A 23,798-nucleotide genomic window follows, 5' to 3' on the forward strand; every position below is an offset into this window, starting at 1 on the left:
TAGGTCACTGTTAGCTCTGTGACTCCCTGGTTTTACGTGGGGAGTTGTTAATTAAAAAGTGCATATGTTTGTGAATGGGTATGTGTGTGGGGTGTGTGTGTGTGTGTGTGTGTGTGTGATTGTGTGAGTATGTGAGAGTTTGTGTGGATGTGTGTGCTTAAGTGTCTGTTTGTGTGTGTGTGTGTGTGTGAGAGAGAGACGGAAAATGTGGTTCTCAACTCCTTCGTTCCCAGAAAAATACGTACAAACATTTCTTAGGAACAATTTTCCAAAGACAGTGGGTGCTTCTGTCTGAAGACACTCTAGCTGCTCCCTTCTTGAAAGACGGTCTGATTTTCTCATGGCCGTGCTCCTTATTTTCTATTCCTTCACCGGCTGCTGGAGGTGACCCATTTCCAATGAAATGGGGCTCACTGATGACACAGGTCAGAGATGGAGGGATAATGTGAACATAATCTGCTGTCTCTAATAGCGCTCACACTTCTTCCCTCTGAGCACAGGCTTTCTACTTCACCACAGAAGAAAACGAGAAAGTGATAATATCCAACTTCAAAACATGACTTCTATACAGTTTTGCTCTTATCAATAAGAAAAGAAATAGCTTTGTCATTGCAGTTGCAGAAATTCCATCTAATTTCCAAAGATCTGCATTATGATAAATGCCAAAATATGTGGCTGCCTTGCTATGAAATTCCAAGGAAATGTCACTTTTTGCTAATTGTCCCATGACTGCTCTATTTATTCAGGAGTGAATTAAGAAATAAAAGATCTATTTTTCTTCTCTCTGCATTTCAGAGAAGAGTATCTGTTGTATAAAAATTGTAAATGCTTTGGAACTCATGTTTCTTTCCTGAGTTTCCCATTTCCTCTTTTAAACGTTTTTTAAAGTTCCAGTATATTTCTACAAATCTTGTGCCTGTTTTACTACCTGAAGCCAAAAGAGACTGCAAAACCAAGCAAACACTACCTCCACTTTTTATATCAATGGCCTTGGAGGCAATCACCAAAGGCCTCATGCTCCTCTGTGGGTCAGTCAATCACTATTATCTCTAGATTCTTTGGCGTGGTCCATCATATCTGGTCTAGGCTCCTAGGGCTAAGGGTCCATCCGTTTTGGTCACCTCTGCCCATCTCTGCTGGAGTAACTTTAGGCCCTTCTGTTTCCTCCTGCAATCCTTCTCAGAAAGCTCTAACCATGATCCGAAGTGGTAAGTGAGAAGTCAGTACTGAGGAAACTGAAAAGAGGTAAGGCATTAACAATCTGAAGCACACACACACACGCAGTTCCTGCTCTATGAGAAGAAAAGTCCCATCTCTTCTTAAAGCCAGGTTCATCAGTAGATAAGCACCACTGGAATTATTTCAGGGCTCACTGATTATTTTTGTTTGCTTGAAAGTACAAGATGAAAGTATAAGATGACATGGTCTTCCAAAGATTTCCTAGTAAGAAGTTTATCCATCTTCTATTAAGCTTTCTGTGTTTTAATAGCTATCAGGAATTCTGGTGTTGGAAAAACACTTTTAAAAAAGTGACCAGGGTAATTATTTGTGTGACAGTGTTAGGTGTTCCATCTCCTAATTTGTGTATGAATATCCAGTGTGCTTAAATGTCTTTCACCTTGGGTGAAACTGGCAAAGGGTGGACTTGGGTGACTAAGCAAAGGACAGGGTCATCTTTGTTGTAACTTAAGGTGACATCTCAGGCAAGAGCATGGGAATGAGGTGAGAAGAGGGACTTCAAAAAGTACTCAACTTCAGTTCAGTTCCAATTTGTAGCAATGCAGAGCAGGGTTCTTCTAAGCCATGTTCACCTCATTAGCTCAGAATATGGAAGAGGTGAATGCTACATCTAGTCACAACACACGGGAGAGAGTCACAGAGGTCAGCCTTCTAATTTGCAGTCCTGACAACCTATCTACAACATGGCTGGGTGCCAGAATTTCTCCTGGTTGGAAAGAAAAAGTGCACCAAACAAGTACCAAGAGGGCCTTTCTCTTGTTGCTGTATGTTGAAGAATGAAGAACACCCCATCAGATAAATGAAGAGCTGATAATGCAAAGACACAAAGATTGCACCTTGTTTCTGTTCTGGAAGTTACCCCCAAGAACCCTTTCATTGAGCATTGAAGGGGCTCAGGATGAAACAGCTACAAAGATAATAAGCCAAAAAAGCAAAGGGAACAAAGACCACAAAACCTCTCTATGTTACCAAAGTCTTGTAATACTAAGGTATAAGGACTTGGAAAGTTGATTGTATTAATGCAATCCTCTGCCAGTTAACTAAAGCTCTCTCCTTTCTGTATCCAATATTTTAAGCTTTAGAAAATCAACAAATGTAATATTTTGCAATAGTTTTAATCAACTAAGATGGCAGTTTATCTTAGTGAGGTTAGTTGTGTTATTTATTTATTTATTCATTGTCTTCTTGTTTCTACTTCTTTTATACTGAAAAAGCATTTGAGGTGGATTCATTAGTTGTAAAGGCATTTAAACTTTTAAATAAGACACAAAAAATTCTAAGTGGCACTTGAGACACCCCTTTGAGAGAAACCTCTCATCTCTTGGGTTTGTAGATATCACATATATTCATAAATCAAATCCTGTGACTACTTAAGTGAGGCCAAAATACTAAAAAAGCACCCTGTATTCCATTAGAAAAAAATGCAATTAGTTTGCTTGGTTATGTTTTTAAAATAGCTTGACATTTTACATAATTGATGAATATGTAATTTTTAATCAGTAATGGACAGTTCCCATGGAGGTATCATTATTAGTCTTTTAATTTACAATTTCAGAGAGTTTTATGAAAGTGAAGATTAAAGCTAAGAAGCGGAGAAAAACTACTGCAGGATAGCATTATCCTATTTAACACCCATAATATTTAACAGTAACCACAATTAAGCTTCACAAATTAAGTCATTGTATTGAATTCCTATTGGATGAGTTATAGGTAGAGAATTTATGTGTAGTGATTTTTTTCCCCATACTAAATTTCCCATACAGAGTTATGTAACCAAGTGAACATCAGAGCAACATATTGTACTATAAAGGGTTAAATGATACTGTAGCTTATGTCTTTATTTCTCGCCTCTTTTCTCCAATGATAATAGAGATCTCAGTTACCATGCATAAACACTTAAATTCCCTTACTGAGAACATTTCTGATACTGTTGGTGTAAGAGAGAAAGTAATTTATTTAAAGATTGCCTTGTTTTTCTACAGTTTTTGGTAATATCTAGATTATGTGGTTGGTCAGTTTGTCCTTATGAGCTAAGAAAAAAAGACTAGCTGCCATGTTCAATCCAAATGACTTGTTATAGGAATATTTATAAGGACATCAATATTCATTGTATCTTACAATCATGCTCCAAGCGAAATAAAAATAAAAGTTAAACGGCCACAAATATTACAGTATCATAGGTTAAGAACTAAACAATATGTACAAATTCATTGACAACATCTGTGCGAGTGTTGTGGACAAAACATTTAAAAAGAAATCTACATAAAACAAAGTTGATAAATTTATCAAATGTTGATAAATTTTCAGAGACGGTATAAAAGTACACAAAACATGGAAGAGAGAAAGAATTTTAAAAAAACAACCACTAAGCCAGTACATATAGTACAAGTTTACATTTATATTACAGAACGATGGGAACCAGAGACAAAAACGATTTGATAACAAACAGCAAAGAAAGTTGCACCAATCACAGGGAAGAAGGAATCTCCTTTTTAGATGAAAACACAGACGGCCACAGCTTATCCCAACCCCTACCCATCCACACATAGAAAAATAAAAGCAGATGCAAAAGTCGTTACAGCAACACACGACAGACAGAGGTGGAAAGCGTTTGGCATGTCGCATCACAGGAAGTCAATCACGATTGGCTAACGATGATGGTACCTGGCTCTGGTGCAGGTCACTGGCTTGCCTGAGAGGAGTAACAGATGGAGGGGGCACACCTGATGTGGACGCCGACCGCCCTAGTTTGCAGCTTACTTTCGGTTCTGTGAACAAGGAGGAAAGACAAAGCATTAGCTGAGCAAAGTCTGCAGTGATGAACCGGCTCTCAGACTTTCTTTTTGGTTTTGCAGCAGGTTCTTTCAATGCACTGAATTCTTCTGATGTATGCTAATCATTGGCAAGTGATGAAACAATTTCATAACAACAGATTAAAACGAAATTTGTTCATGAGGATCAGCTCCTGGGAATAAAGAACAAATCATTTAAGGTCAAGGCTTTGTTCCCTGTCCACTTTATCCTATTTACAATGAGTTTCTACAGAGTGATTAGGCTGGGAAGATCCCCTGGAGAAGGGAACAGAACCCACTCCAGTTTTCTTGCATGGAGAATTCCATGGACAGAGAAACCTGGGGGGCTACAGTCCATGGGGCTGCAAAGAATTGAACACGACTAAGCGACCGACACAACATCCCATTGGTTAAAAAGCCAATTTTTGGTGCTTCATTTTCAGCTTTGGTCCATGGTTCTCCTATGTCTTAAAATGTCTTTCTACCTTCTCCAAATTTTTCTTCTATCGTGCCCTCTTTTCATTTTATCTTTTCTTCTTTCTCTTATTCTTTCCTTCTTTTTCTATTTTCTAGCTTTCTGATTTTCAAGTTGTCTTGTGCTGGCTATTTTCACGATATACTGTTTTCAACGTATCATTTCCCTAATTTAAATTCATTTGCTTTTAAGTTTATAGATACTTCTGAGACCTTTGCAATCTTTCATAATAATATTATTTTTCAAAATTAAAAAGCCTTCTCCTAACTCTTCCTTTATTTAAGGAACCTAGATTGGCCACCCAGGTCATTGTCAGGATACTCTGGAGATTAGAATTTGGGGGATGGAAAGAGTTCCCTTCATCCAAGAAGTGCAGAATGTATGGTCTACTGAGGACACTAATTTTCAGACATATTTGAGGGTATTGTGCAGGTGATTCTAGTACCTACATACACACTCTAAAAATATGAATGTTCAAATCTAAGTGTACCACACGTTGACATAATCTAACTTATAAATGAACATAACTTCCCAGGAGGCATAAGTCTTTGCATGTCTTAAAGAATCATCTTTTATCTTATAAAATAAAGGTAAAGGTAAGCATCTATTGGAATCCTGGTTGACATGTTTTTATAATGAGCCAATATTTCCATATATCCCTTTATGGCATTAACACATTTAGGTACATGAAGAAAATTAGATATTTTTTTTTTCCTTGAAAAGGATAGCAAATAATATTTTTTACTATGAGGTTCCTTTAAAGTGTATGTGGAAGAGATTATCCGATGAGTGACACAATCCCATGCCTTTCATATTACCCGGCGTACGTACGGATTAACTTCCCCTGCTAGGTTTCCCGTCAGACTCCGACTTAATCAGCATCTTTCAAGCATAGATGCTGATATCTCTAATACACAGACTGAGACTTACCAAAATCCAAGCAAACTCCCAATTTCATCATGACCCAGAAAGGCCTTGCCTGACCCTCATTGGACAGTGGTCCGCATCATGTCTTGGTTTATCCACCACCCCTTTAGGGACTGCAATTTAGCCATAAACCAGTCATACAGGGTGGCTTCCCTTACAGGCCAGACATTCTGTGGCTTTAAAGTCCATTCCCAACATGGCTCACATGGGTTATGATATCACCTGCAGTGGCAGTGACAGGCTGAGATGACTACTTATAGATTCATTATGTACACATGCATATGCAGACAATAAACACATTTCTGTGTTTACACACACACACACACACACATACATACTCCATTGTTGCTTAATGGTATCATGTCATAGGGACAATTTTGTTTATTGTGAGTTTTTGGTTTATTTTTAGCATACTCATTTCACTCTTGTTTTCCATTTCACCTGGTCCTTCACTTAAATGCATTTGCAATCTTTTATGTTGTTTGTGAGACCAGGTTGGTGAAACAAACCATTATGATCTTGGACCCAAAGGTTTTTTTTTTTTGGCCAAAAGAATGTTCTGAAAAAGTCTTGAAAATCCTAGAAAAGATACTGTTTTTATAACTGAGTCTCTTAGAGATTCTTGCCTGGAAAATCCCATGGGTGGAGGAGCCTGGTAGGCTACAGTCCATGAGGTTTCGAAGAGTCGGACACAACTGAGCGACTTCACTTTCACTTTTCACTTTCATGCATTGGAGAAGGAAATGGCAACCCCCTCCAGTGTTCTTGCCTGGAGAATCCCAGGGACAGGGGAGTCTGGTGGGCTGCTGTCTATGTGGTCGCACAGAGTCGGACACGACTAAAGTGCCTTAGCAGCAGCAGTAGAGCTGATATCGAAGTTAAATTGTCCAGTTCACTCACCTTTGGAAATACACTGTGCTTTAAGTCTTAAACAGTGGGGCTTAGGATCTATAGTACTGAAAACAATGTTTTCATCCTGAACTTTCTTAATATAAAAAATTGCCAAGGCTTTAGAGGACCACAAACAATGGAGATATGCCTCAAAACAGATCTAAAATGCAGCTTTCCTCCCCTTAAAAAAAAACTCATTTCATTAAGAGAGTCATTATAAGCTAGAAATTACTTATTCTTTGTACAAAAAAAAGTTGATGTTATTTGTGCAATTTTAGTGAAGGTTAAATATAAAAAAAAAAAAACAAGAAAGAATAAGGAGGGGGAGATACACAGGGACAGAAAGAATGAAAGAGGACAATGGAAAAAAGGAAGAAGGAAGGAAAGTGAGGGTGAGAAAGTGGGAGGGATGGAGGAAGGAAGGAGAAAGGAGACAGTAACTTTAACTCCTTAAAATAAACTATCATCAAGATATTATTCTGTGATGTTTCCAGGCCAGTAATTCATCATCATCTTATGATTTTATTAAGGAAGTGCCAACTGGACTTTATTACTTAAGAAGAAAGAACTACTATCTTTCTTTTTATTCTTACTGGATACAATCTTTCATTGCATTTTTAAAGGATGGTAATCTCGCCATCATTTTCCATCTTCCCTTTAGGGTGAATTTAATTTCTGTTCAGGATTATGTTCCTTGGTGTTGTTACAGGAGAATCCCCAAGGCATCCACAGCTTCGAGTATGAGCACTGAGGTTTTCTTTGCTTTCAGAAAGAAAAGACAAATGACTGTTCTCAATCTGGATCTACACAGCAATAAGAGATTAGTGCATTTTCACTAAAGAAAACACTTTCATCTAGCGTCAAAGAAATAAGATCAGTCAAATTCTGGGGAGACATATTTTTTCTCCATCTTGTTTTATTTTTTCAGTACACAATATGGTTTTCCCTGGTCAATCACATTGCTGAAAGTTTCTAATCAATGAATTTGTGCTACATGGAGGTCACAGAAAGGCCTTTTATTTAATACTCCAAGATATACTGATTGCAAACTCTACTTTCATTTCTGGGGAAGGCATTTTGTTTTTTAAATAACACATTTGCTATTTGAGATAAACTGATGCTTGAGTAATAAAGGCACAGTTTTGCCAGGACTATGCTAAAACCTTCACAGATTTCAAATGTTTTGTTTTCAAGCTTCCATCACACATCATAGCAAATGTATCTGATGCCCTCATATCCTACATTAAATGTAAATTTTATTATATAAAATTGGAATACATTTTTATAATTTTGCTTTGAAATTACTGGACTGTGAATAATCCAATTAATTCATGATTGGCTATGATTTCTAGACAGTAATCATGCACGCTCAGGAATCCTTATAGAATTAGACAATCTAATCTGGAATTTATTTTCAGGTGTAATGAAACTGTTTTAATGTTAAACTTAACAATTAATTAAATTGACCTACATTTTGTATTGATTAGTTACATTTTGTATTGATTTAGTTAGATACTCATTCATGTTAATGTGGAAGTTTCATTTGGAATTTTGGTGCTACTATTTTTTTTAAGTATCAAATATTTGCAGCCATGAAGTCAAAAGAGACTTGCTTTTTGAAACGAAAGCTATGGCAAACTTAACATATTAAAAAGCAGAGACATCACTTTGATGACAAAGGTCTGTATAGTCAAAGCTATGGTTTTTCCAGTACTCATGTATGGATGTGAAAGTTGGACCATAAAGAAGGCTGAGCACTGAAGAATTGATGCTTTTGAACTATGGTGCTGGAGAAGACTCTTGAGAGTCCCTTGGACAGGAAGGAGATCAAACCAGCCAATCCTAAGGGAAATCAACCATGAATATTCATTGGAAGTGTTGATGCTGAAGCTGAAACTCCAATACTTTGGCCACCTGATGCAAAGAGCCAACTCATTGGAAAAGACTCTGATTCTGGGAAAGACTGAAGGCAAAAGAAGTGGGTGGCAGAGGATGAGATGTTAGATAGTATTACCGATTCAATGGATGTGAATTTGAGTAAACTCTGGGAGATAGTGAAGGACAGAGGAGCCTGGCATGCTGCAGTCCATGGAGTCACAAAGGGTCAGACATGACTTAGTGACTGAACAACAGCATTTGTATAGATCCATGAGAACCCATCAGCCCACAGACCCAGGCACTGTCACTATGATGCTGAAAGATGAAACAAATCTGATCAATTATGTGATCACTTTGTGACAGTGGAGAAAGAAAATCAAATGCAAAACTCCATCCTGGGAGTAGACATACTTCTTTCTCTTCATCTCCATTAGGGGCATTCCTCTAAGCAAGCATTCGTATGGTATTGAATGAATCCTAGCATCCTTTAGTTATGGACGAAATTCTAGTGTTATCTGAAGGGTCAGATAGTAAAACTATTGATGCTGGAGTAATTGGTGATTCTCCTTGGGAATACTGGAATTCTGGTAAAGATCTAAAACCCAGATAAAAGTGAGGTGGCAACCTGATGGATAAAATATATAATCCAATGTCAAAGGTAGAAAATTAAAGAATCCATTGCATACAAGAGAAAGAGAATCCCATGCACTTGCGGTTAGGAGTACCGGTTGTATTCCTTCTGAGTATCTGAGGGCTGGGCTTTCCCTTGCTTTCACTTTCTTATGCTGCTGCTGCTGCTAAGTCACTTCAGTCGTGTCCGACTCTGTGTGACCCCATAGACGTCAGCCCACCAGGCTCCCCGTCCCTGGGATTCTCCAGGCAAGAACACTGGAGTGGGTTGCCATTTCCTTCTCCAGTGCATGGAAGTGAAAAGTGAAAGTGAAGTCGCTCAGTCATGTCCGACTCTTAGTGACCCCATGGACTGCAGCCTACCAGGCTCCTCTGCCCATGGGATTTTCCAGGCAAGAGTACTGGAATGGGTTGCCATCGCCTTCTCCGACTTTCTTATGCAGAGAGAATTTAAATCACACTGCTCATACGCAGGGATGCCCCCAGTGCTGTAACGCATGGTTAGTTTCTTACACGGCAACATGGCATACTGTAGCATTAACAGCTTTTTAAATTTGAGAGCCTCTTTTATTAAAACACATGATTTCTGAAATGCCCTTAAGATCTTCATCACCTTAGCTGAATATGAAAGTGTGCTTTAAAAAAAAGATACTTGATTCCACATAAAAGAGAATTAAAGTATATGTTTATAAAGGAACATATTTTATCTATTTAACAAGTAATATATGCTAATTAAGTATCTTAAAAATTATTACATAAAAATTCATCTGCCAAGAAATAGAGGGAAAGGCATTTGATATACAGGATCAACTATTACCATGGGAATAAAAATTTAACTTCATGTTATGATGTCAAAAATAGAATAAACAAACAAAAAACAGAAAACTCTTTCATCCTCTGATATTAGGAATGAATGCATGGCATAAATAACTTCATGTATTTATATAATATGTGATATAGGACTTCTAAATAACAAAAAGAAAGAAATTCCAGGCTTAAATTTTTGTGTATCACTCACCTTATTAATGTAAATGACAATCAACATTGGACATCATACTAGTGATTCTTCTTTATACAACTGATTTTGTGGTTTAAAGAACAGCAAATATCCTGTGACAAAGGGTGACCAGATACTAAAGTTGTGTGTGGTCTTGTAGCATGTTTTACTATAAATACAATGCTCTTTATACATATAAATGCAGTGTTCTTATATTTGTATATATAAATGCAATGTTATTTTCATATATAAATATGATGTTCTTACGATTCCACCTTAAATACACTGTCTGTTATAGACATAAACTAAATAATATGTGTCTTAGGACATGGGGTGACTTGGGAAATTGGGATTGGCATATACACACTACTGTGTGTAAACTAGTAAGCTAGTGAGAACCTGCTATAAAACACAGGGAACTCAGCTTGGTGCCCTGTGATGACCTAGATGGGCGGGATAGGGGGCTGATGGTAGGGAGGAACAAGAGGGAGGGGATATATGTGGACAAATAGCTAATTCACTTCATTGTACACTAGAAGCTAACTCAACATTACCTCTACCCCAATTAAAAAAAAAAAAAAAAGATGACTGTAAGACTCTACATTGACATCCCCGTGGCAGGGACTTCAACCTGATCTCCAGCAATGGCTATGCTTATTCAGTCCACAGCAGAACTTCTGAAGGCCTCTAACACCCTTTGAGGAGGTGCACGGCATAAGGTAAACACTGCTTTCATAAAAATACTAAGACATTATTTGGTCTTCTCTACTGTGTTGACAAACACACTCAAAGTACAAAAACAAGGTTGGATAAGTCTGCTGACACAGTAGAACAGTAAACAATAGCACCAAATTGTACTAGTAATTATGCATTTTTTCCACTGCCACACACACTTTCGTATTTGGCAGACATCTTCTCAAAAAAAATGAATGAAGTTAGCTTATTGCTTTAAGGAAGACAACTAGCAGTATGTGTTGACAATGATGTATTTGAGCTTTCAGGCAAAAAGTAAACTTTTCAAACACTTTTATTTCTCACTCTGAGCTTGACAGAACCCTTAAACTTAAAGACTTTTCTTAGGAGATCAGTGGCTATATTAATGAAAGTGTTGCTTTTGATTTTTTATAACAAAATGTGTCAACCTAGGGAAGATTTGCATGATACATTTTCTAAAAGCCCTATGTTATAAATCACTCACCAATAAAAATACACTTAAATCTAAGATAGACCAAGGTATTTTAATGTAACAAAGCATAATGAGTTTATTGATATGTAGCTAACCTTAACCAAACTGTTGTTTGTTGAATTTGGGGAAAGCATTAAAGAAGAATAGCCACAATTATATGAAAATGCTATTAAAATATCCCTCCTCTTTCACATATATTTAAGTCTAGATTTCCTTGATACCTTTTAACCAAAGCAACATATCACAACAGACCGAATCCAATATAGATGAAATCATATGTTCTACTGAAACAGACATCAAAGAGATTTGTGAAAATGTAAAAAATGTCAATCTTCTAAGCATCTGTTACAATTTTGGAAAACAGTGTCATCTTTCATGAGAAAAAAATTTTATGTTAATGTGTAATGGGTTTGGAGAAGGCAATGGCACCCCACTCCAGTACTCTTGCCTGAAAAATCCCGTGGATGGAGGAGCCTGGTGGGCTACAGTCCATGGGGTCACTGAGAGTCGGACACGACTGAGCGACTTCACTTTCACTTTTCACTTCCATGCACTGGAGAAAGAAATGGCAACCCACTCCAGTGTTCTTTCCTGGAGAATCCCAGAGACAGGGGAGCCTGGTGGGCTGCTGTCTATGGGGTTGCACAAAGTTGGACACGACTGAAGCGACTTAGCAGTAATGGGTTTACTATTTGAATGAACAGATAATTTTTAATTCTCAGTTTTAATTTCTAGCATGAGAAATAGTAGACCTAACCCAGATAAAGGAAAGCTCTTTGGGGTTCTCAATAACTTTGAAGAACATAAAGGGTTCCTAGAATGAAGACTTTAAGCACTGTTGTTTCCTATGGACTCTGAACCCCCAAAGAGTTCTTTTAAAAGGGTCATTTTTTTATCCAATTAATCATCCATTTGAGTATTTGAAAAACAAAAATTTGAAACAGTGGAAAACATCATGTTGAAGTACAAGAAATACGGGAAAACCTTTGAAAACTCCAGAGGATTTGGGAACCACTAGTTGTAAAATGCTGCCCTAGAAAAATCTCAACAGCAATGTCTAAGAAATGCTATTACCGTCCTGTGAGACCTGAGGGAAGCCATCCAAATTCTCAGGGTGCTTTTTCATCACTTATAATAAGAAGCACTTGCCAAGGTTCACTGATTCTTGGATGTTCATAAATTAAATCTGTTGGAATCATTGAAATGACCTCAAAAATACTCTTGATTGATGGTGAGTTAGTTTACTAAAGTTACTTCTTTTACTCCTCCTTTTGGTTTGCTTTTCATGCTTTATTACTTATTTATTTAGGTAGTTATTGTCAAACAAAGTTTAATAACACCTATACATGGAGAGATCCAGAAGAACTGAAAAACTTCTGTGCTTAATTTCTGTATCAGTGTTGGTAGGATTATGCATAACTCAAGTGTACTATGTGCAAACATTTGTGAAATTGTTGGTGAAAGCTTTGGCAGTAAATGGTTAAACATTAAAAAAAATAAGTATTTAAAAATAAAATTGAGGAGGTATGAAGGTCATCTGTCATTTTCACCTATCTAGAATCCACTTATTCTTTCTTCTGGAATAGTATGAATTCCCTTTGGAGAACACAACCATCAGTAATCTCAAGTTTCATGGTTCCCTATTATGGGCTGACCCCAACTTCAGCTCCAGAAGTGGCCACGTGATTCTGCCCTGTCCAATCAATCATTCTATCCCCTTGCTTCACTGACTGGCTCAGGATTTAATATGTGACCCAAGGCAGCCAATGAGAGTTGCCTTCATACTTCTGCTGGAGCTCGTGGAAAGATGTATTACCAGTGATGCGAAGTTCTCATCACTGACTAGCTGAATGACTACAGACAATTTGCTTGACACCGCTAAGCTTCCATTTGTTCACAGGTAAAATGGGAGAGATAAAAGTAGCTGCTTCAGAACATTATTTTAGGAATTAAGTAGTATAATAAGTGTGGATTTCACCATAGTGGCCAACATGTCATAAAGTCTCAATAAATGTTAGCTGTTTTTATTTTATTGTTTAAAGCACATATGATCTTTCCGTTCCTCTGCTTGTAATATAAAGAAGTCTAAACTGCTTCCTCTCAATGGTACACATGGCTCAGCTTACATAGCCAGCCTCACCTGCAACCTTGCACCTGTCACATTGCGTTAAATTCTCCTAAAGGCCCATGTGTTCCCTTACTCTTGAATTTTAATCATGCTGCTCACTCTGCTGGCACACTTGTTCCTGCCCCCTCCTTCCATCTCCTTCTCTACTAAACTGAATGCTTTGTGAGGACGGGAGCCATGCCCATCTCATTCTCCACCTGAGCAACAGGAAAACTAATCCCTGATAAGGACTCATGCAGTATTTATTGAATGAAGCATTAAACCACATTTTAAAGAATGAAGTCAGTGTAAAAAGTGACTTCTTCGTGTACCTCTCCAAGTTCTGAGAAAACGTGTTCTTCCATTGCTTCATCTCTCCCGAGACTCTAACAAAAGAGGCAAAAAATTGTATTGGCCAGATTATCAGATCAGGGCAGATCAGGTCAGTCGCTCAGTCGTGTCCGACTCTTGGCGACCCCATGAATCGCAGCACGCCAGGCCTCCCTGTCCATCACCACCTCCCGGAGTTCACTGAGACTCACGCCCATCGAGTCAGTGATGCCATCCAGCCATCTCATCCTCTGTCGTCCCCTTCTCCTCCTGCCCCCAATCCCTCCCAGCATCAGAGTCTTTTTCCAATGAGTCAACTCTTCGCATGAGGTGGCCAAAGTACTGGAGTTTCAGCTTTAGCATCATTCCTTCCAAAGAACACCCAGGGCTGATCTCCTTCAGAATGGACTGGTTGGATCTCCTTGCAGTCCAAGGGACTCTCAAGAGTCTTCTCCAACACCACAGTTCAAAAGCATCAATTCTTCAGCACTCAGCCTTCTTCACAGTCCAACTCTCACATCCATACATGACCAGAGGAAAAACCATAGCCTTGACTAGACGGACCTTTGTTGGCAAAGTAATGTCTCTGCTTTTCAATATGCTATCTAGGTTGGTCATAACTTTCCTTCCAAGGAGTAAGCGTCTTTTAATTTCATGGCTGCAGTCACCATCTGCACTGATTTTGGAGCCCAGAAAAATAAAGTCTGACACTGTTTCCACTGTTTCCCCATCTATTTCCCATGAAGTGGTGGGACCGGATGCCATGATCTTCGTTTTCTGAATGTTGAGCTTTAAGCCAACTTTTCACTCTCTACTTCCACTTTCATCAAGAGGCTTTTTTAGTTCCTCTTCACTTTCTGCCATAAGGGTGGTGTCATCTGCATATCTGAGGTGATTGATATTTCTCCCAGCAATCTTGATTCCAGCTTGTGTTTCTTCCAGTCCAGCATTTCTCATGATGTACTCTGCATGTAAGTTAAATAAACACGGTGACAATATACAGCCTTGACGTACTCCTTTTCCTATTTGGAACCAGTCTGTTGTTCCATGTCCAGTTCTAACTGTTGCTTCCTGACTTGCATACAGGTTTCTCAAGAATCAGCTCAGGTAGTCTGGTATTCCCATCTCTTTCAGAATTCTCCACAGCTTATTGTGATCCACACAGTCAAAGACTTTGGCATAGTCAATAAAGCAGAAATAGATGGTTTTTTGGAACTCTCTTGCTTTTTCCATGATCCAGCGGATGTTGGCAATTTGATTTCTGGTTCCTCTGCCTTTTCTAAAACCAGCTTGAACATCTGGAAGTTCATGGTTCACATATTGCTGAAGCCTGGCTTGGAGAATTTTGAGCATTACTTTACTAGTGTGTGAGATGAGTGCAATTGTGCAGTAGTTTGAGCATTCTTTGGCATTGCTTTCTTGGGGATTGTAATGAAGACTGACCTTTTCCAGTCCTGTGGCCACGACTGAGTTTTCCAAATTTGCTGCCATATTGAGTGCAGCACTTTCACAGCGTTATCTTTCAGGATTTGGAATAGCTCAACTGGAATTCTATCACTTCCACTAGCTTTGTTCGTAGTGATGCTTTCTAAGGCCCACTTGACTTCACATTCCAGGATGTCTGGCTCTAGGTGAGTGATCACACCATCGTGATTATCTTGGTCATGAAGATCTTTTTTGTACAGTTCTGTGTATTCTTGCCATATCTTCTTAATATCTTCTGCTTCTGTTAGGTCCATTCCAGATTATAGTTGAATTTAACTTGAAAAAAAAAACAAAAAACCTCATGATGGGGAAAACTGCAATGCCTGACTTGGACAGGAGATGGCAGTGCAAATGCAGTTTGCTACGTATTCTGGTGTGACTACAAGCTCCCAGAACTAGTTTCTGTACACTCCCAGCATAAGTCAGACAGAACCTTCTTTTCTGTCATGTCTCTTATGGCTTTTCACAGATGCAGAAAGAACATGCTTTGTGAAAACTAGTTTAGTGGTGTGCTGTACCCACAGCGCTTTTTCAAAGAAAGCCAACTGTCAACCAGGAGCGATGTCAGAGCCACTTCTCCCCCGAAGGGGGCACAGGGTGGGGCAGGTTCCCTGCAGTGAAAGACCGGAGGAGCTGGCGCTGCAGTCAGAACTCAAGCATAGTGTCATCATGATGCTTAAACAGGGTTAACCTGCTGAGAGGCGAGTAAGGTGAAGGTACCTTCTGCATTCTCTGAATTATGCCGGATAAATGATTTTTGCCCCCAAGAGAATCAAACAGAGAGTAGGTAGAAATTCAGAATTTCTCTAACGAGAGTGAACTACTATCAAACTGGATTTTTTCTAGCAGCTCCCAGGGTATCTGTATGATATGCAATGTCATGGTCTATGCATGGCGTTTATTAGAAATCAGGTTTAAGGAACTTTATGTGTATATATGTGTGTGTAGTCACATGGTTATGTACAGAATATGATAATAAGCTGCTGCTGCTAAGTCGCTTCAGTCGTGTCCGACTCTGTGCGACCCCATAGACGGCAGCCAACCAGGCTTCCCCGTCCCTGGGATTCTCCAGGCAAGAACACTGGAGTGGGTTGCCATTTCCTTCTCCAATGCATGGAAGTGAAAAGTGAAAGTGAAGTCGCTCAGTCGTGTCTGACTCTAGCGACCCCATGGACTGCAGCCTACCAGGCTCCTCCGTCCATGGGATTTTCTAGGCAAAAGTACTGGAGTGGGGTGCCATTGCCTTCTCCTGACTGCAAATCAGACCACATAAAACTCAAGTTTAAAATCTATAAGTAGCTATAGATACACACACACACACACACACACACACATACACCAGTTAATATCATCAAATTGCTTGACTCCAGAACTGTTCCCATAGCTTTAACAAGTCATCTTGCTAGGAAATAAATGAGAAAAAGAATTAAGTACTTTAGGGAAATCCTTACAAACCACTGAAAAACAAAGTCCAGGGTCCTTTCTGAATCTGGGACAGTGATGCCCTCTCGTAAAAACTCAAGCACCATCATAGACTAGCATAGGCTCCTTGAAGGCAGAGGTCACTTGTCACCACCTTATAGGGTGCTGTTCAAAAACAGGTATTCTCACAAGCCTGCTGGATGAGTAAATGGCTGAACCAAAGAAAGACAAGGACAGATCATGTTGCTATTTTATTAGCAAAAAAACCATACATGTGACACAGTTGCTCAGGTGCTTGAGAGTTAATGTTTAGATATAGCAAAACAAACAGTTATGAACAACTCTGAGTTAGTCACAAGAACAGAGAAATTTCACGGACTAGAGAGAAGAGAAAACACTTCTTTGAATAGATAAGGCAGGTTTTTGGGGGGCAGCATATTTATCTGCATAATTCGGTTCCCCTTGGTTTAGGATGAAAATACATTAGCTGACTTTGTAAACCTGATCCCTGAGTTTATAATCCCAGGAGTTTAAAATCCATAAACGGCTTCCTGGCACTTTTAGGTAAGACTTGAATCACTGACGTGGTCACCTCAGCCTCACACTGTCAGGCAGCCGCCTTTTGCCACTCTCTCACACATGCCCCCAAGTTCCAGAGTTGTTACACCTCCTGGGTCCTCTCCCTGGATTAGTTTTTCTCCTAAATCACATGAGATCTTAGCTCCCAAGGGACCAGGAGGCCCTGTGACTTCAGAGGGAGTGTGGTGTCATTTTCCTTGGTGAATTTTGTCACAGATTGTAATTACATTTTTAACTTTTGTGATTAATAGCAGTCTCCCTCACCGGCTCATGCTCAGTGCCTGGGACCTTTATATTGGAAAAATAGAAGAATAAATGAATGCATAGATAAACAAATGAATTTATGAACATGGAGGTGAAAATGTGGAAACAACCTAATTCAGTCATGGGAAGGGAGCTGTACTATTGTTCAGAAACTTGAAATCCCATTCTTGATTTGAACCCATTACTGATCGATGAGTCTGGGCTGTTTAATTGATTTCTCCTGAGCTACAGTTTGGTCACCTAAATAACTTGGATCATAACACTAATCTGCAGATGTATGGGTGTTTGTGAAGATCAGATGAAATAGCACTTATTTTAGAAGTTAACACATGGTGTATAAATAAAAACACTATTTTAAATGTGTGTTAATCATTCAGTTGCAATCAATGCAAAGAAATAGAGGAAAACAACAGAATGGGAAAGACTAGAGTTCTCTGCAAGAAAATTAGAGATACCAAGGGAACATTTCATGCAAAGATGGGCTCAAAAAGGACAGAAATGGTATGGACCTAACAGAAGCAGAGGATATTAAGAAGAGGTGGCAAGAATACACAGAAGAACTGTACAAAAAAGATCTTCATGACCCAGATAATCATGATGGTGTGATCACTCACCTAGAGCCAGACATCCTGGAATGTGAAGTCAAGTGGGCCTTAAAAAGCATCACTACGAACAAAGCTAGTGGAGGTGATGGAATTCCAGTTGAGCTATTCCAAATCCTGAAAGATAACGCTGTGAAAGTGCTGCACTCAATATGGCAGCAAATTTGGAAAACTCAGTCGTGGCCACAGGACTGGAAAAGGTCAGTCTTCATTACAATCCCCAAGAAAGCAATGCCAAAGAATGCTCAAACTACTGCACAATTGCATTCATCTCACACACTAGTAAAGTAATGCTTAAAATTCTCCAAGCCAGGCTTCAGCAATATGTGAACCATGAACTTCCAGATGTTCAAGCTGGTTTTAGAAAAGGCAGAGGAACCAGAGATCAAATTGCCAACATCCGCTGGATCATGGAAAAAGCAAGAGAGTTCCAGAAAACCATCTGTTTCTGCTTTATTGACTATGCCAAAGTCTTTGACTGTGTGGATCACAATAAACTGTGGAAGATTCTGAAAGAGATGGGAATACCAGACTACCTGAGCTGACTCTTGAAAAACCTGAATGCAGGTCAGGAAAGCAACAGTTAGAACTGGACATGGAACAACAGACTGGTTCCAAATAGGAAAAGGAATATGTCAAGGCTGTATATTGTCACCCTGCTTATTTAACTTATATGCAGAGTACATCATGCAAAACGCTGGATTGGAGGAAGTACAAGCTGGAATCAAGATTGCCATGAAAAATATCAATCACCTCAGATATGCAGATGACACCATCCTTATGGCAGAAAGTGAAGAAGAACTAAAGAACCTCTTGAAGAAAGTGAAAGAGGAGAGTTCAAAAGTTGGCTTAAAGTTCAACATTCAGAAAACTAAGATCATGGCATCTGGTCCCATCACTTCATGGGAAATAGATGGGGAAACAGTGAAAACAGTGGCTGACTTTATTTTTCTGGGCTCCAAAACCACTGCAGATGGTGATTGCAAGCCATGAAATTAAAAGACACTTACTCCTTGGAAGGAAAGTTATGACCAGCCTAGACAGCATATTAAAAAGCAGAGACATTACTTTGCCAACAAAGGTCCGTCTAGTTAAGGCTATGGTTTCTCCACTGGTCACGTATGGATGTGAGAGTTGGACTGTGAAGAAAGCTGAGTGCGGAAGAATTGATGCTTTTGAACTGTGGTGTTGGAGAAGACTCTTGAGAGTCCCTTGGACTGCAAGGAGATCCAACCAGTCCATCCTAAAGGTAATCAGTCCTGGGTGTTCAGTGGAAGGACTGATGTTGAAGCTGAAACTCCAGTACTTTGGCCACCTGATGCAAAGAGCTGACTCATTTGCAAAGACCCTGATGTTGGGAAAGATTGAGGGCAGGAGGAGAAGGGGATGATAGAGGATGAGATGGTTGGATGGCATCACCGACTCGATGGACATGGGTGTGGGTAGATTCCGGGAGTTGGTGATGGACAGGAAGGCCTGGCATGCTGCAGTTCATGGGGTCGCAAAGAGTCGGACATGACTGAGCAACTGAACTGAACTGAACTGAACTGTGTCTGACTCTTTGTGACCCCATGGACTGTAGCCTGCCAGCCTCCTCTGTCCATGGGATTCTCCAGCAAGAATACTGGAGTGGGTTGCCATTTCCTACTCCAGGGTATCTTCCTGACCCAGGGAACAAACCCGCATCTCCTGCATTACAGGCAGATTTGTAACCGTCTGAGCCACCAGAGAAACCCATTGTTTTAAATGGGTCACAGATAATCAACAAAGGTGATAAATTGAAATTTCATAACTTGGCTAAATGGAATCTGCAATAATCTTAGAGAAAATTTGTAATTACATCTGATTCTGTTTTTCTTTTTTTTTAAGTTTTCCATTTAGCTGTTAACATAAAGAACCTTAAAATCGTTTGGTTTCTTCAAGTCACAAAAGTCTTAATGAAATAATCATTTAAATCCCTAGTTGCTTACATTAATTACAATTTTGAACTTTGTTTCAAGTAGATGCTTCTCTCCTGGTCCATTCTGGTCAGCTCCGGCACACACTGTCATTGTGCCTGACAATGTTCTAACCCCAGTGCCTCCAACTTGATCCTCCCTATGTCTGCCTTCACAAGGGTTGAGGTAGGAGGAAAGAGGGGAGGTGAAGGGATAAGAAAGCCTTCTTCCCTGGTGCTAGCATGAGCTGGTGTGCCTCACGCTGTGGTGTAGCAGGGAAGGAAAGAGAGGAGAATGCTCTTCGTGGGGTGCTTTCAAGTGCACCCTGAAAGGCCCACATGGCTGGCCATCTCTCACCTGAGATCTGTTTGCCCAGTGGGCATCCTGTGGATGGGCCTTGAGCCATGTCCTGCAGAGGCCTTGCCACTCTGGCTAGTCACATGACCTAAACAACCTCCATGGGTTTCTCTCCATGGCTTAATCTGGTCCACAGAAAACACAGTTTGCACACATCTTTAACCCATAAGCAGTAGCTGAAGAGTTACTAGCTAGGAAGCTGTCTGCTCTGTGGTCATAGGCTATTCAGCTAACCTCTTGTATTTTTTTTTCCCTTAATGGCGTCCCTTCAATGACTGGAAAAAAATAACAAATTTTCCAGGTGGTCCCGTAAACGTCTCTATCACTTGATTTTTCACTGGGAGAGACAATTTTCTCATCCCTCATCTATAAGGAATGGAGATTCATCTCTCTCTCTCTCCCTCTATGTCTCTGCCTCTCTCTCTCACACATACATACACACACACACAAACACACACTCTAAGTCTCTAACAGCTGATTTCTAGCCTCCCAGCCTCCAGCCCTTTTCCTAGGCTAGAGAAAGGGGTTCAGTTAAGGACACTCACTTCCATAACCTCCTTTGCAAATTCTGCTTCTGTGGTTTAGCTTTTAGCCTTGGAATATGAGCGCAATCACCTTCTAACATTCTGTAATTAGCCCATTAGCACATTCGAACCCCAAAAAGACACATTTGGGTTGTTTACAATGGTTAAGACCAACTTCTCCTGTCCTGGTTGTTTCTCAAAGCTGTATCACCAGTATCAAGAGAAAGACAAATAAAACCATTTCTCTGGTGAACACAAATTCTAGCAGCCAGAAGTCACAGTTTTCCACAGAGAAGTGAAAGTGGGACGACTGGGAATATGACTTATACTCTCCAAAGACTCCACGTGAGAATTCTGGTATGTGTTTACTACTAGAATTCAGTAAGGGAGCGTTAAACTCTGGAGTGTGAAATTAGCCAGCAGAACCTAGCAACCGGATTTGGCCAGTGTTCCCCGAGGAAATAACCCAGCATCCAATTAGAACTGGGAAGGAGAGCAGATGTGGGGAACTGAGCTCTGCTGCCTGAGCTGACAGTACAGAATGGCAGCCTTGAGGGTCATAGATGCTGAAGCCTACAGCCGCCTGTGGCTCATACAGAGCCAAACAGGAAGTGAGTCAATTTCCTGCAGCGAAGCCCAAATCACCATGAGGCCTGAATGCTACCCGACTGGTTTGTGGTTCCTGTTGCATAATAACAATGAAAATAATAGAAATGACAGTTTCTATCTATGCACAGGCCCCAAACGTGATGCAACCTTGACAGTTAAAAATCATGCTTTGAAAGGGCGAGAGACAGCAAGGAGAGGGTGAGATGAATGGAGAGAGTAGCATGTAAGCATATGCACTACCATATGTAAAATAGATAGCCAGTGGGAATCTGCTGTATGACTCAGGGAACTCAAACTGGGGCTCTGTGACAACCTAGAGGGGTGGGAAAAGGTGGGAGGTGGGAGAGAAATTCAAGAAGTAGGGGACATAGGTATACCCATGGTTAATTCATGGTGATGCATAACAGAAATCAAACCAATACTGTAAAGCAATCATCAATCAATTAAAAATAAATAAATATAATTATGAAAAAATGATGCTTTGAAAAGTGGAATGCTAACGCAAAAGGTGGGTGGGTTTTCACTTTTTTTCTGTGACTTTTGGGTTTTTAAGAAGCATACTGCAATCAAATAATAGTAATTAAATATTTCCATTTGATGGAAAACCAGCAAAAGTGAAACAGACCATGGCGGCTGCAGTCAGTTCATGATTTCACACTGCAACCAAACCCAGCGATTTCAAATGACGCTCACTGAGTCTTGCTCCTGAGTCTATGGGTCAGTTCTGCTCTGGGCTGGGCTCACTCATGCGTCCGTGGTCAGCTCTGGGTCAGACAAGCATTTCTGCTGTTTCATGCTGTGCTTTCTCACATGCCTGGGAGCTGGCTGGCTGAAGGCTGAAGACTCTTGGCTTTCTTCCATATGTATCCCATTTCCCAGTGGGCTAGTTCAGGCTTGTTTTTATGGTGGAGGTAGGATTGGAAGCATTCATGGCCTCTTGAGGCTGAGGCTCATGACTGACACAAAGTCACCTCCATCTCATTCTATTGGTCAATGCAAGAAACAAGGATACCCCAGATTTAAGGGGTAAGAAATAGACCTTACTAGTTGATAAGGAGTTATTAAAGCACATTGCAAAGAGTGTGCATTCAGGAAGATGAGAACGATTGAGACTGTTATTGCAACTATAAGGCATCAAGCCATAAGAAAATATGGAGAAGAGTATAAAGTTTGGGAATTACACAGCCATATTAAACAGTTTACTACTAATCAGCTTTTAACAATAAATCTTTTTCATCCACCCATCAGTGAGTGAGCTGCACAGAGCACTTTATCCCCTTTTATGTGCCTAGGTCTTACTCATCATACTAGTACCAAATTTAATATCACTTTCTCAAGGAAGCCTGTCTGAATTACATTCCCTTTTAGATGAATAAATCATGTGACTGTGCCCAGAAAAGACCCTAGAAAAGACTCTGATTCTAGGAAAGATTGAAGGCAGGAGGAGAAGGGGAGGACAGAGGATAAGATGGTTGGATGACATCACCGATTCAGTGGACATGAGTTTGAGCAAGCTCTGGTAGTCGGTGATGGACAGGAAGCCTGGCATGCTGCAGTCCGTGGGGTCGCAGAGTCGGACACGAATGAGTGCCTGAACTGAACTGAACTGTGCCCAGAATTTCCCCCTTATATCATTTATAAGAATCTGTTAAACTTTACTCTCCATCTTTCCTGTTAGAACATGAGCTCTGGAAAGGGGAGATCAGGTCTACCCCACTTACCCTGCACCCCCAGAACCTAGTCCCTGAATATCACAGAGTAGATGCTGAATACGTGTTTGTTAAATATACACAAAGGGAATGAATGACTGAATTAACAGATGAATGAATGTCAAGTTGAGTATTTATTAAAGAAATGTGTACCTTTGTGTATATCAGTGTTTTCTTGTGATTCCCATGTCCTTACTAATCTGTGTATTTAAATTTCATTCATTGCTACAAAGCAGAAAAGAAACACTATGAGAGTTTAAGATGACTTTCTGATAACTGTGTATAATACAGCAAGTAAATTTTAAAGCCTGTACCTGATACTTTCTCCAGATTTCATAAATTCAGACTCAAGAGAATCCAAAAATGGCCTTTACATTGACTTACAGTCTTTGTCAGAAATGCACAAATAAATGAAAGACAGGATGGTGTGGTCGTGTTCCTTTAGTAGTGGTCCTATAGCCAATTATATTCTGTGTGACTCAAGAAAACCTTATATTTGCAATGAGTTGAGCTTTCCAAAGGAAATACTCAGGTTTTGTCCTAGAAAAAAAGAATTGGAGATCTTTCTAATAAAACTGAATGGGAACACAATAAACCGTGGTCTCTAGCTATTACAAGTCAGATTTGTACCAGACCTGCTTATACATTTCTGAGTTTAATCCTCATAACAACCTACATGATGAGATTCCCTTTATCTTTTCTATAAAGATAAACTGGGGCATAGCAGTGTTACATGTTATTAACACCAAAATATTAATTTAATAACACCACTGTAAAGCATGGCTTACATAAACAAAGCGGGAAAACCACATTGATATATTATGGTTTGCCAGGAATTATTGTCATAAATACTATTCC

General features: G+C 39.7%; 1 protein-coding gene across 1 annotated transcript in view; it reads right to left on the bottom strand.

Moving 5' to 3' along the window:
* The window catches only part of NYAP2 (neuronal tyrosine-phosphorylated phosphoinositide-3-kinase adaptor 2), a 307,287-nt gene that overhangs the window by 47,712 nt on the left and 235,777 nt on the right, over nucleotides 1-23,798 (bottom strand). Inside the window, exon 5 of the mRNA XM_070379977.1 lies at nucleotides 3,904-4,007. Coding sequence (XP_070236078.1) covers nucleotides 3,904-4,007 — 104 coding nt within the window. The remainder of the gene's footprint in view (nucleotides 1-3,903; nucleotides 4,008-23,798) is intronic.

The sequence above is a fragment of the Bos mutus genome, chromosome 2 (assembly GCF_027580195.1).
Source record: "Bos mutus isolate GX-2022 chromosome 2, NWIPB_WYAK_1.1, whole genome shotgun sequence".
Classification (NCBI taxonomy): domain Eukaryota; kingdom Metazoa; phylum Chordata; class Mammalia; order Artiodactyla; family Bovidae; genus Bos; species Bos mutus.